General features: G+C 42.1%; 1 protein-coding gene across 6 annotated transcripts in view; it reads left to right on the forward strand.

Moving 5' to 3' along the window:
- Positions 1-13,923, forward strand: part of LOC139539931 (talin-2-like) — a 148,918-nt gene that overhangs the window by 114,686 nt on the left and 20,309 nt on the right. For all 6 annotated transcript variants that reach the window (XM_071343344.1, XM_071343342.1, XM_071343347.1 and 3 more), the window contains 6 exons: positions 2,302-2,437; positions 2,520-2,621; positions 5,477-5,647; positions 5,828-5,974; positions 6,750-6,851; positions 6,964-7,083. In XM_071343344.1, coding sequence (XP_071199445.1) covers positions 2,302-2,437; positions 2,520-2,621; positions 5,477-5,647; positions 5,828-5,974; positions 6,750-6,851; positions 6,964-7,083 — 778 coding nt within the window. The remainder of the gene's footprint in view (positions 1-2,301; positions 2,438-2,519; positions 2,622-5,476; positions 5,648-5,827; positions 5,975-6,749; positions 6,852-6,963; positions 7,084-13,923) is intronic.

Raw genomic sequence — 13,923 nt, forward strand, 5'->3', positions numbered from 1 at the left:
GGGCACATGTCCAAGAAATCTTTGCGCCTGGAATGAAAAATTCAATAAACGTCGAATAAACTGGTCAAACTCGGTTGAAAATCCTACTTTATGATGTTTTTCTCATATGTATCCAATAAAATCAGAGCCGGAGCATTTCGTCGGGTATACCTAACGCTTTTCAGAAGACAATGTGAGGTTCCCTGGTGCGCAGTAAAGAGCGGACCTGTCACTCCAAAAGCTCTCATTCGGTCTCACATCAAGCTAGACACCCCATTCAACATTCTACTGCCTGTTGACATCTAGTGGAAGGCGTATGAAGTGCATACAGATCCATAAATATAAGCCAGTTGAATAGGCAGGCCCTGACACAGAGCCCCATTTTCAGAATTTTCACTTCCTGTTTGGAAGTTTGCTGCCAAATTAGTTCTGTTTTACTCACAGATATAATTCAAACATTTTTAGAAACTTCAGAGAGTTTTCTATCCAATAGTAATAATAATATGCATATTGTATGATCTAGAACAGAGTACGAGGCCGTTTAATTTGGGCACGATTTTTTCCAAAAGTGAAAACAGCGCCCCCTATTAAGAAGTTAAGGGTTGATCCAAGCGTTCTGTCCTAACAGCAGCAGTCAAGCACCCAAGCTAACTGGCTAACAGTTGTCGCAGTGACATTCTATTAAAATGGACACTTGCATAGTGGAGTCTTTTGTTAAGACATCTAGCTAGCTAGCTAAACAATTAACCATAATCACAACTCATGATGTTACTACCTTGCATGAATCTGCAGGTAGCTAACCATCCAGGTTCAATGTTAGCTAGCTAGCTAACATTAGGCTATAACAAGCAAAGTAAATGGCTCTGAGATACGAATAATAAGATTATACACGTAACGTTAGCTAGCAAGCCAGCCAGCTAACGCTAGCCAACTAGCTAACAGTACACTTTAACTTGAAATGAAAATGTCTTTGTCAAAATTAGAAATGTGTAATATCTGAAAATGTATCTAGCTAGACTATCTTACCCGTATACATAATGGTTGGATGTTTCTCCCTGTTACGGATGCCATGGTTGCCCTTAGTTTGAAGATGTAATCTAGAGACAGGTGTTTTCTCCATCTTCTAAGATATCATACTCTAATTGCACTGATTTCTAAACCCGGTCCTCCAGAAAGTGGAGAGCAACACTGATGCAGTTCTACTGAGCAATATATATTTTTTAAGCCGCGTTAGACAGGATTACCTACAAATACTAACTAGCTCAAATAGAGAGAAGCATGCTATATGACAGACCAATCCAAACTCATCTCTCGGCATGTCCAGCCCACTCATTATCTCAGACAATCATGGCTAGCGGGATGGTTGCTGTTTTTTCTGTGGCTAAACCAACAAGGCTCGTAATTTAACAAGTTTGTTATTAAGGCACATGAAAGTTCACATGTTCCAGAAGGCATTTCTGACCAAAGAGCGCATTTTGATTTTTCTTTTAAATTGTTACGTTCAAATGGCTCTCGTGTGAAGTAGTGACCCATGACATACGCCTAGTTTCCTGAAACTGTTCACATATGTATCATGATTAGGGTTGCAAAGCTACCGTTAATTTAATATATCTTTGGTTATTTTGATAAGTAACTGAACATCTATGGTAACTTTGGTCATTTATACTTGAATAACTTTTTAAAAAATTATTCATATATAGTATAAATTTGTTATATCTGTATCCATATTGTCCATGAGTTTCTAGTAGATAGACCATATGGTTCAAGAGAAAATAATTAATGAAAAAGCATCTAATCGGCAATGGTATTATTTTCAATTAATTCTGCAACTCTACCAACTACTGCCACCGGTTTGATGCTGAAACATTGACAACAAATACATATTGACATAGTAAAACAAATAAAGGTGTGTGTAAAAAAATGTTTAAAAAAAATAAAGGTTATTTCATGCTGAACCCTCCTATTTAACACCAATGGTATTCACTAAGTTGATGGTTTATATTTAGGATAATGTTTTACAGCGTTGTCATCAAATGTTTTTTTTTAAATTATCTTATTTCATTGTTTCATATATTTTACATGTGATAACGCCACACGGTGCCAGAGATAATTAGACACGTGTGATAATCTGAAGTACGCAAAAGGGCCACTAGATGTCTTGTGATAACTTACATAAAATCCTTGAAAGATACAGTACCAATATTCTGGTAGTTTACTGATTTCCAGTAATATACCCTCCCTTTGCAACCCTAACTGTGATGCTGCATTCATAACCTGCTTGTAAAAGTAATGCCTTGTTCCTATGTATCATGATACTGTTAGGGACAAGGCGCCCGGGCAGAGGGAGTGTGACTACTCCATTGATAACATCAACAAGTGTATCCGGGACATCGAGCAGGCTTCTCTAGCTGCTGTCGGCCAGAGCCTACAGGGATGTAGGGATGACATCTCTTTAGAAGTAAGTTCAAATGGTCAATATAATTGGTTTCTTGAGCTTTAATTTTCAGTTTCCACTTCATAATTCTTTGCCACTACCCTAGGCTTTGCAAGAGCAGTTGACGTCGTCGGTGCAGGAGATTGGACATCTCATCGATCCCATCAATACTGCAGCCAGGGGTGAAGCTGCCCAGCTGGGGCACAAGGTACTCAGCTACGACCATTCCCCTATAGCAGTGGTAACCAACCTTTTCTGAGTTAAGATCACTTTCACAAGCCAAGATTTTTTACATGAACCTAATAAAAATTGTTCTGTAGGAATGAGGTTTGTGCAGTATACCTAATATATTATCACAGCATGTTAGCTATATGCCTTGCCTGCCAATATTGTTCCTCTCAAACCATATTCTATTTCAAAACTCAAGCTTTGATTACAAAATAGATCAGTCGGTGTAGCACTTGCAAGCATAAATTTAAATAATTTGCTTTCTTATTTTACTGGACTGATGGTACCTGCATCTAATGGTCATGGTGCTTTCAAGACAACTGGGAACTCTGGGGGGGGGACTAAGTCAAATCATGACGTCAGTGATCTTCAGGTCTGAAAGCCGGAGGTCTGGAAAGATGCCAGAGTTTCTGACTTGGTATTCTGAGTTGGATGACCATGCCCCCCAAAAAATCCTGGTCAGATCTCGTTTTTTCCTGAGTTCCCAGTTGTCTTGAACACACTGTTGTCAGAAGTTGGAGATTTCCGAGTTCCCAGTTGTTAGTCTCAGCAGAAGGAGGGAGAGTGCAGCAGAGGCTCTACTTCCTTTCCCCCAGTGAGACTGACCAGAGAGAGGGAATACCATCTTCCACCTGATGGTGAAACTCGAGTAGCACCGCATCTGCTTCATGCACACATTTATGTTGTTCCTGTGGCTAGAGAAAGTGGAATATTCCTCAAAATTAAAATAGACACGACAAGCTGCTAATAATAAAAGTGCAGGGCTATCGATACACTTGGCTACTCATTCATTGCAGCGCGAGTGGAAGTAGGGAGAAGCACGTTTTATATTTTGTAATAGTGTTGAATAAAAATTGTGTTCACAGTAATGAATAAAAACTTCAACATGAACTCACACATAAAAACAACAGCTCTTTGCTGTATTCTTTGACAGTCTCTCTGCAGTCATGGTTTTAAAAGTTATTGAATCTTATATACACTGCTCAAAAAAATAAAGGGAACACTTAAACAACACAATGTAACTCCAAGTCAATCACACTTCTGTGAAATCAAACTGTCCACTTAGGAAGCAACACTGATTGACAATAAATTTCACATGCTGTTATGCAAATGGAATAGACAAAAGGTGGAAATTATAGGCAATTAGCAAGACACCCCCAATAAAGGAGTGGTTCTGCAGGTGGTGACCACAGACCAATTCTCAGTTCCTATGCTTCCTGGCTGATGTTTTGGTCACTTTTGAATGCTGGCGGTGCTTTCACTCTAGTGGTAGCATGAGACGGAGTCTACAACCCACACAAGTGGCTCAGGTAGTGCAGCTCATCCAGGATGGCACATCAATGCGAGCTGTGGCAAGAAGGTTTGCTGTGTCTGTCAGCGTAGTGTCCAGAGCATGGAGGTGCTACCAGGAGACAGGCCAGTACATCAGGAGACGTGGAGGAGGCCGTAGGAGGGCAACAACCCAGCATCAGCACCGCTACCTCCGCCTTTGTGCAAGGAGGAGCACTGCCAGAGCCCTGCAAAATGACCTCCAGCAGGCCACAAATGTGCATGTGTCTGCTCAAACAGTCAGAAACAGACTCCATAAGGGTGGTATGAGGGCCCGACGTCCACAGGTGGGGGTTGTGCTTACAGCCCAACACCGTGCAGGACGTTTGGCATTTGCCAGAGAACACCAAGATTGGCAAATTCGCCACTGGCGCCCTGTGCTCTTCACAGATGAAAGCAGGTTCACACTGAGCACATGAGCACATGTGACAGACGTGACAGAGTCTGGAGACGCCGTATAAAACGTTCTGCTGCCTTCAACATCCTCCAGCATGACCGGTTTGGCGGTGGTCAGTCATGGTGTGGGGTGGCATTTCTTTGGGGGGCCGCACAGCCCTCCATGTGCTCGCCAGAGGTAGCCTGACTGCCATTAGGTACCGAGATGAGATCCTCAGACCCCTTGTGAGACCATATGCTGGTGCGGTTGGCCCTGGGTTCCTCCTAATGCAAGACAATGCTAGACCTCATGTGGCTGGAGTGTGTCAGCAGTTCCTGCAAGAGGAAGGCATTGATGCTATGGACTGGCCCGCCCGTTCCCCAGACCTGAATCCAATTGAGCACATCTGGGACACCACAGACTGTCCAGGAGTTGGCGGATGCTTTAGTACAGGTCTGGGAGGAGATCCCTCAGGAGACCATCCGCCACCTCATCAGGAGCATGCCCAGGCGTTGTAGGGAGGTCATACAGGCACGTGGAGGCCACACACACTACTGAGCCTCATTTTGACTTGTTTTAAGGACATTACATCAAAGTTGGATCAGCCTGTAGTGTGGTTTTCCACTTTAATTTTGAGTGTGACTCCAAATCCAGACCTCCATGGGTTAATAAATGTGATTTCCATTGATTATTTTTGTGTGATTTTGTTGTCAGCACATTCAACTATGGAAAGAAAAAAGTATTTAATAAGAATATTTCATTCATTCAGATCTAGGATGTGTTATTTTAGTGTTCCCTTTATTTTTTTGAGCAGTCTACTTAGGAGTTTGTCTTTTCAGACAAATGAAATGGTTCAAAATGGGAACACTTTGCTTACCTGGTTGGCAGGGCTTCTAAATCAAGTGCACCTACCGACAACAGCACAACACTAATAAAATACACACGCCTTTATCACAGCCTTTATCGTTGGCATTTCTACAGAAATGTTTGGTGATCGACTAGGAATTCCTTGAAGATGGCGATCGACCGGTTGGTGACCACTGCCCTATAGGGAGAAATTCCTGTTTCCTAGATCCACTCCAATTATCCAATCTGTGTTTTATACTGTTACATGATACTGTCTCTCCCAGGTGACCCAGCTGGCCAGCTACTTTGAGCCGCTGATTGTGGCGTCTGTTGGCCTGGCTTCTAAGATCATGGACCAACAGCAGCAGATGAACATCCTGGACCAGACTAAGACCCTGTCAGAGTCCGCCCTGCAGATGCTCTACGCAGCCAAGGAGGGAGGTGGAAATCCTAAGGTAATGTTACTGGGCACAAAAGCCATGTTGGAGCAATGGAGCAGTACTAAATTAGTATGGATTTCTGTGCACCTCATTCTACAATATATCTTGTTTATTGTCGTGTGCATCGCCATGTATATTGTTATGATGAAGATCTTTGAGTTTCACGGTGGTCTGGTGGGTTTACTGCGTGTCCAGGCGGCCCACACCCACGACGCCATAGCAGAGGCTGTCCAGCTGATGAAGGAGGCTGTGGACGACATCATGGTGACGCTGAATGAGGCTGCCAGCGAAGGCGGCATGGTGGGAGGCATGGTGGAGGCTATTGCTGAGGCCATGGGCAGGGTGAGTGGGGGCTGGTGTACTATACAGTAGGGGGTGTCGTACTGTATAGTTGTGTGTACAGTGGTTCTTCCTTTAAAAGTTGTGTCGTACTGTAGCACAGCTTACGGGGTGCCACAGAATTCTATGGCACATTATTTAAGTGTCAGCCATTGTTGCCAGAATGACGCAATTTACTACAATCTGCCACCATCTACCACAAACTGTCGCGGCATAAGCTCAATCATTTTAAAGGAAGAACCACTGTATATGTGCATGCATGCGTGTACACGTGTGTACTGTGGCCCCAGGCAGCTCAGGAGTAGAACTCTGCTGTTAACACATTTCCTCCTACTGCTTTAAGATGTTTCCTCCACGGTGGGCAGGCAGAAAAACATGCCCCTCTAACTGACATTCATTAGTGAGATGGATGGGAAGTGTCAACTCCAGGCCTCAGAGCTGACAGCTGTCACTTATCTACTGGCTGTCACTCTCCATCCACTGTGATCTGTCAGTCTTGATGATGGAGCTCCTAATAATGAATTATATTTTGATTGCCTGATTGCTTCTATCAGATGTTGGTCTCTACATGTTCTACTTCTGCATTAAAACTAACTCATCGTCCGGCCTTTTGTGGATATCTGCATTCTGCAACATATTTATGCATAGAGTTCATTGAATAAATACAATATTTATTCAAATGTGTGGTACATGCATGGTTGGTATTCATATGTGTAGATTATGTACAATAGGTAGCTAAAGTTAATATATTGAATGACTTGTGGTTTTCCCTCTGCAGTTGAATGAGGGCACTCCCCCTGAACCAGAAGGATCCTTTGTGGATTACCAGACCACCATGGTAAAATACTCCAAGGCCATCGCCATCACAACTCAGGAGATGGTGAGCACAAACAACTACCCCCTGAATATGTAATGTGTCCTTATAGATTTATATAACTCTTTATTATACTCTTTAACATGTCATGTTATGGCCTTGTTCTGACTGTCTACAGATGACTAAGTCAGTGACATGTCCAGAGGAGCTGGGTGGCCTGGCCTCTCAGGTGACTGTAGACTACAGCCAGTTAGCCCACCAAGGTCGCCTGGCAGCCGCCACCGCAGAGCCAGAAGAGGTGAGAGGTCAAACAGTGCCTGTCAAAGCAGGAAACATTGTTAAAATATAGCATTATGAGCTCTAAGAAGGTATATGGAATGTGATTTCTCTGTGGTGCACCTATAGGCAAGCCCTATGTCTTTATAAGGCAACATATCAAAAGAGATTTGAGATGCAAGAGATTTTCATACGCTAGAAAATAAATATGCAGAAATATCACACAAAGTATTCATACCCCTTATTCCACATTTTGTTGTGTTACAGCCTGAATTCAACATTTATCAAATTGATTTCTCACCCATCTACACACGATACCCCGTAATGACAAAGCAAAAACATGTTTTTGCAAATGTATTGAGAATTAAATACAGAAGTATCTAAGTTACATAAGTATTCACACCCCTGAGTCAATACTTAGTTGAAGCCCATTTGGCAGCGATTACATCTGTTACATCTGAGTCTTTCTGCGTAAGTATATAAAGCCTTGTTTACATTGGTAGTTTGAAGTGACTCAAAACCATTTTTTTTGCATATCTGATTCTAATATGTTCTCACATGGAATTGGGTGGTTTGAAGTCAGATACAAATCTGATTCCTGGCCATGCGACTTCTGTCTGAACGGTCAAATCTGATTTATTTGCCCTCAATGGGTTTTTAGGCTGTTATTTGGCATATCTTGTTGCTTGGTAGCTGGGTCATTCTATGTAAATAGTGGGTTTTTGAACAGCCAACTTTTACAAATTGTAATTCTTTTTTTTAAATGTAAACTTATAGTCAGATATTAGTTAACATCTTAACATTATACATCAACATAAATGACAGCTTAACATAATTGTATATTTTCACTACATTACATTAAAAAAAAGCTTGTGCTGCCTTTTTGTCACAGGTGTTACCTATATTTTAGATGACAGTTCAGGCTTTCTAGAATGTAATGAAACCAATGACAAACATGGGATTATTTCAAACAAATTTTATCAATTTATTAGTAATATTTGTAATAAAATGGGTTGATTTAATATGAACAATAAAATGAAGGTTATTGGTTAAGATTATAAGATTAAGACCAAAATATGAAGCCTATTGACTAAAATGTGTCTTTCATAACACAATAGATTTGTTGTCTGTAAATATGTTATATATATATAATTGTATTCAATTTCCAGTGTAATATGCATGCAACATTATACAAACATGAAATCCTACTGTCACGCCTATCCACAAAACTACATAGGTTGTTAAAACAGTATATATCAATTCTCGTGAAAAATATTGTGTAGGCCGACTTAAAGGGATAGTTCATCTGAATTACAAAATGACATATTGGTTTCCTTACCATATAAGCAGTCTATGGACAAGGTATGACAGCAATCAATGCTTTGGTTTTGTGCCACAAATGCAAAATAATTATCATTTGAAACAGTGGCCAGGTAAACAAAAACATGGCTTGCTGTCATACCTTGTACATAGACTGCATACATGGTACACTGAACATGGCTGACGTTTTACTTTCTCCCAACCAATTGTGCAATTTTGTAAAAAAAAAAAAAAAAAAGCCTTTGTGTAACTTATTCTTTATCTTATTGTGTACATATTGTTGCTGCTACCGTCTCTTATGACCGAAAATAACTTCGGACATCAGAAAAGCGATTACTCACCGCGGACTGGAAGAAACTTTTTCCTTTAACGAGTCCGACAAGAAGGATATCCTGCTTTCACTGGAACAGGCCCAGATCCACGCCTTTTGCGTGAAGAAAAGACATTCGGAAAAGAGGCCGCAGATTGGGCACCCTTTTGAGAATCCGGAGGTGAGCGAGTAAACTCCCATTGCCTTCCATTCTCCTTGCTAACGTGCAATCGTCAGAAAATAAAATTGATGACCTACTATTAAGATTATCCTACCAACGGGACATTAAAAACTGTAACATCTTATGTTTCACCGGGATTTTCCATGCACCGGCAGAACAGAGACGCTACACCTGGTAAGACGAGGGTTGGGGATGTGTGTCTTTTTGTCAATAACAGCTGGTGCACGATGTCTAATATTAAAGAAGTCTTGAGGTATTGCTCGCCTGAGGTAGAGTCCCTTATGATAAGCTGTCGACCACACTATCTACCAAGAGTTCTCACCTGTATTATTCGGAGCCGTCTATTTACCACCACAAAGCGAAGCAGGCACTAAAACCGCTCTCAACCAACTCTATAAGGCCATAAGCAAAGAAGAAAATGCTCACCCAGAAGCGTGCTCATAGTGGCCGGCGACTTTAATGCAGGCAAACTTAAATCAGTTTTACCTAATTTTTTACCAGCATGTCACGTGCAACCAGGGGTAAAAAATCCTAGACCACCTTTTCTCCACACACAGAGATGCATACAAAGCTCTCCCCCGCCGTACATTTGGCAAATCTGACCACAATTCTATCCTCCTGATTCCTGCTTACAAGCAAAAACTAAAGCAGAATGTACCAGTGACTCGCTCAATACGGAAGTGGTCAGATGACGCAGCTGCTACTCTACAGGACTGTTTTGCTAGCATAGACTGGAATATGTTCCGGGATTCATCCAATGGCATTGAGGAATACACCACCTCAGTCATCGGATTCATTAATACGTGCATTGATGATGTCGTCCCCACAGTGACTGTACGGACATATCCCAACCAGAAGCCATGGATTACAGGCAACATCCGCATCGAGCTAAAGGCTATAGCTGCCCCTTTCAAGGAGCAGGAAACTAATCCGGACACATAAGAAATCCCGCTATGCCCTGAGAATGCCGCTATGCCCTCAATTAACTTCTTGCAACTATAGGGGGTGCTGTTCCGCATTAGCATATTTGTGTCTCCAAATTAAACTGCCTCGTGCTAAATTCTTGATCGTACAATATGCATATTATTGTTATTATTGGATAGAAAACAGTCTATAGTTTCTATAGGAGTTGAAATTTTGTCTCTGAGTGGTACAGAACAATTTCTACAGCACTTTTCATGACAGGGTTCAGATTTCAGAAATTTTTACCTCTGATCTGGGGTCTGTTTATAAGGCCACAGTGAATGCTATGAAGAAACCGACACTGCCTACGTCTTCCTCTGGGTGTCTGTACGTCATCACGTTTTCAATGAAGTCGATGGGACGTTCACAGCCATTATAAATGACAAAAATGTACAGAGACCCCCCTTTCTCAACGTGCGCCTCAAGCGTGAAGGCCATCGGACCTGCCTCGTTCCAAATCGTTTTCTAACCAGCAGTATTTCTCCGGTCATGTTTTCAGTCGTTATAGTTGTTAAAAACATCATAATGTAGTGAATTTTAACCGTTTTATATCAATTTATATCCGTTTAGTGCGATTTTGAGGAATTTCTTTGTCGTGCACTCTGAAAGTTTGGACACGTTTTAGAGTGTCGGTCGTTGGTGATGGACATTTCGAAGGACAGAGGACATCTATCGACCAAAAGACGTTTATAACATAGAAAGGATACATTGCCCAAGAATATGATGGAAGATCAGCTCAAAGTAAGCAATATTTAATATGATAAACCGTGTTTCTGTCGAAATATTTTAAACGCATATATCGCCATTTTGTTTGGTATAGCTTCACTTGGCCAACCCTGTATTGAAAAGTAAGGATAATTTTAAAAATGTAAATCAGCGGTTGCATTAAGAACTAATTTGTCTTTCGATTCCTGTCAACCCTGTATTTTTTAGTCAAGTATATGATTAGCTTTTAATTAAACTAGATCACTCTGATAGATGACGTCAGACATATTGAGGCTTGATTTCCTAGTATTTTCATTGTGTAACCACGGTTTTGTATGGCTAAATATGCACCTTTTCGAACAAACTGTATATGTATGTTGTAAAATGATGTTACAGGAGTGTCATCGGAAGAATTCTGAGAAGGTTAGTGAAAAAATTAATATCTTTTGGCGGTGGTTACGTTATAGCGCTCTTTGGCTGGAATCGATGCTCTGGTAACGTTGGAACATGTAGTATGCTAACTTATCGATTTATTGTGTTTTCGCTGAAAAACGCTTAGAAAATCTGAAATATGGTCTGAAATCACAAGAACTGGGTCTTTCCATTGCTATGCTTTGTCTATTTTTATGAAATGTTTTATGATGAGTAAATTGGTCATACACGTTGCTCTATCTAGTAATTCTAGTGGATTTGTGATGGTCGGTGCAATTGTAAACTGTGATTTCTACCTGAAATATGCACTTTTTTCTAACAAAAACTATCCTATACCATGAATATGTTATCAGACTGTCATCTGATGGTTTTTTTTATAGGTTATTGGCTATCAATATCTTAGTTGAGCCGAATTGGTGATAGCACCTGAAGGAGTAAGAAACTGATGGAGTTAGAATAGTGGTGTATTTTGCTAACGTGTTTAGCTAATAGATTTACATATTTTGTCTTCCCTGTAAAACATTTTAAAAATCTGAAATGGTGGCTTTATTCACAAGATCTGTATCTTTCATCTGGTGTCTTGGACTTGTGATTTAATGATATTTAGATGCTACTATCTACTTCTGAAGCTATGCTATCTATGCTAATCAGTGTGTGGGGGGTGGGGGGTGCTCCCGGATCCGGGGTTAGTAGCAATGAAAGGTTAAGATTGAATCTTACTACACCGGCTCTGATGCTCGTCGGATGTGGCAGGGCTTAAAAACTATTACGGACTACAAAGGGAAACCCAGATGCGAGCTGTCCAGTGACGCAAGCCTACCAGATGAGCTACAATGCCTTTTATGCTCGCTTCGAGGCAAGCAACACTGAAGCATGCACCAGAGCACCAGCTGTTCTGGATGACTGTGTGATAACGCTCTCGGTAGCCGATGTGAACAAAACCTTTAAACAGGTCAACATCAACAAAGCTGCTAGGCCAGATGGATTACCAGCATGTGTACTCGAAGCATGCACGGAGCAACTGTCAAGTGTCTAAACTGACATTTTCAACCTCTCCCTGACCGAGTCTGTAATACCTACATGTTTCAAGCAGACCACCATAGTCCCTGTGCCCAAGGAAGCGAAGGTAACCTGCCTAAATTTGAAAGGCTGGTCATAGCTCACATCAACAACATCCTCCCGGACACCCTAGACCCACTCCAATTCGCATACCGCACCAACAGATCCCCAGATGATGCAATCTCAATCCCCCTCCACCATGCCCTTTCCCACCTGGACAAAAGGAACACCTATGTGAGAAAGTTGTTCATTGACAACAGCTCAGCGTTCAACACCATAGTGCCCACAAAGCTCATCACTAAGCTAAGGACTCTGGGACTAAAAACATCCCTCTGCAACTGGATCCTGGTCTTCCTGACGGGCCGACCCCAGGTGGGAAGAGTAGGCAACAACACGTCCCCCACGCAACACTGGGTCCCCTCAGGGGTGTGTACTTAGTCCCCTCCTGTATTCCTTGTTCACCCATGACTGCGTGGCCAAACACGACTCCAACACCATCATTAAGTTTGCTGACGACACAACAGTGTTAGGCCTGAACACCGACAATGATGAGACTGCCTATAGGGAGGAGGCCAGAGAATTGACAGTGTGGTGCCAGGACAACAACCTCTCCCTCAATGTGAGCAAGACAAAGGAGCTGATCATGGACTACTGGAAAAGGCGGGCCTTACAGGCCCCCATTAACATCGACGGGGCTGTAGTGGAGTGGGTCGAGAGTTTCAAGTTCCTTGGTGTCCACATCAACTAACTATCATGGTCCAAACATACCAAGATAGTCGTGAATTGGGCACGACAAAACCTTTTCCCCATCAGGAGACTGAAAATATTTGGAATGGGCCCGCAGATCCTCAAAAGGTTCTACAGCTGCACCATCGTGAGCATCCTGACCGGTTGCATCACCACCTGGGGTCTTTGCACCTGGTATGGCAACTGCTCGGCATCTGACCGTAAGGCGCTACAGGACTCTGTAGTGCGAACGGCCCAGTACATCACTGGGACCAAGCTTCCTGCCATCCAGGACCTGTATAATAGGCGGTGTCTGAGGAAAGCCCATACAATTGTCAGAGACTCCAACCACCCAAGTTATAGACTGTTTTCTCTGCTACTGCACAGCAAGCGGTACCGGAGTGCGAAGTCTAGGACCAAAAGGCTCCTCAACAGCTTCTACCCCCATGCCATTAGACTGCTGAACAATTCATAAAAATCCCCACTGGACAATTTATTTACTTTGACCCCCCCCCTCTCTTGTACACTGCTGCTACTCGCTGTTTGTTTGTAACCTATGCATAGTCACTTCGCCCCCACCTACATGTACAGATTACCTCAACTAGCCTGTACCCCTGCACACTGACTCGGTTTTGGTGCCCCCTGTATATACAGTTGATGTCGGACGTTTACATACACTTAGGTTGGAGTCATTAAAACTCATTTTTCTACCATTCCACAAATTTCTTGTTAACAAACTATAGTTTTGGCATGTCGGTTAGGACATCTCCTTTGTGCATGACACAAGTAATTTTTCCAACAATTGTTTACAGACAGATTATTTCACTGTATCACAATTCCAGTGGGTCAGACGTTAACATACACTAAGTTGACTGTGCCTTTAAACGGCTTAGAAAATTCCAGAAAAGTATGTCATGGCTTTAGAAGCTTCTGATAGGCTAATTGACATCATTTGAGTTAATTGGAGGTGTACCTGTGGATGTATTTCAAGGCCTACCTTCAAACTCAGTGCCTCTTTGCTTGACATCATGAGAAAATCAAAAGAAATCATCCAAGACCTTGTAGACCTCCACAAGTCTGATTCATCCCTGGGAGCAATTTCCAAATGCCTGAAGGTACCACGTTCATCTGTACAAACAATAGTGCGCAGGTATAAACACCATGGG

The sequence above is a fragment of the Salvelinus alpinus genome, chromosome 15 (assembly GCF_045679555.1).
Source record: "Salvelinus alpinus chromosome 15, SLU_Salpinus.1, whole genome shotgun sequence".
Lineage (NCBI taxonomy): Eukaryota > Metazoa > Chordata > Actinopteri > Salmoniformes > Salmonidae > Salvelinus > Salvelinus alpinus.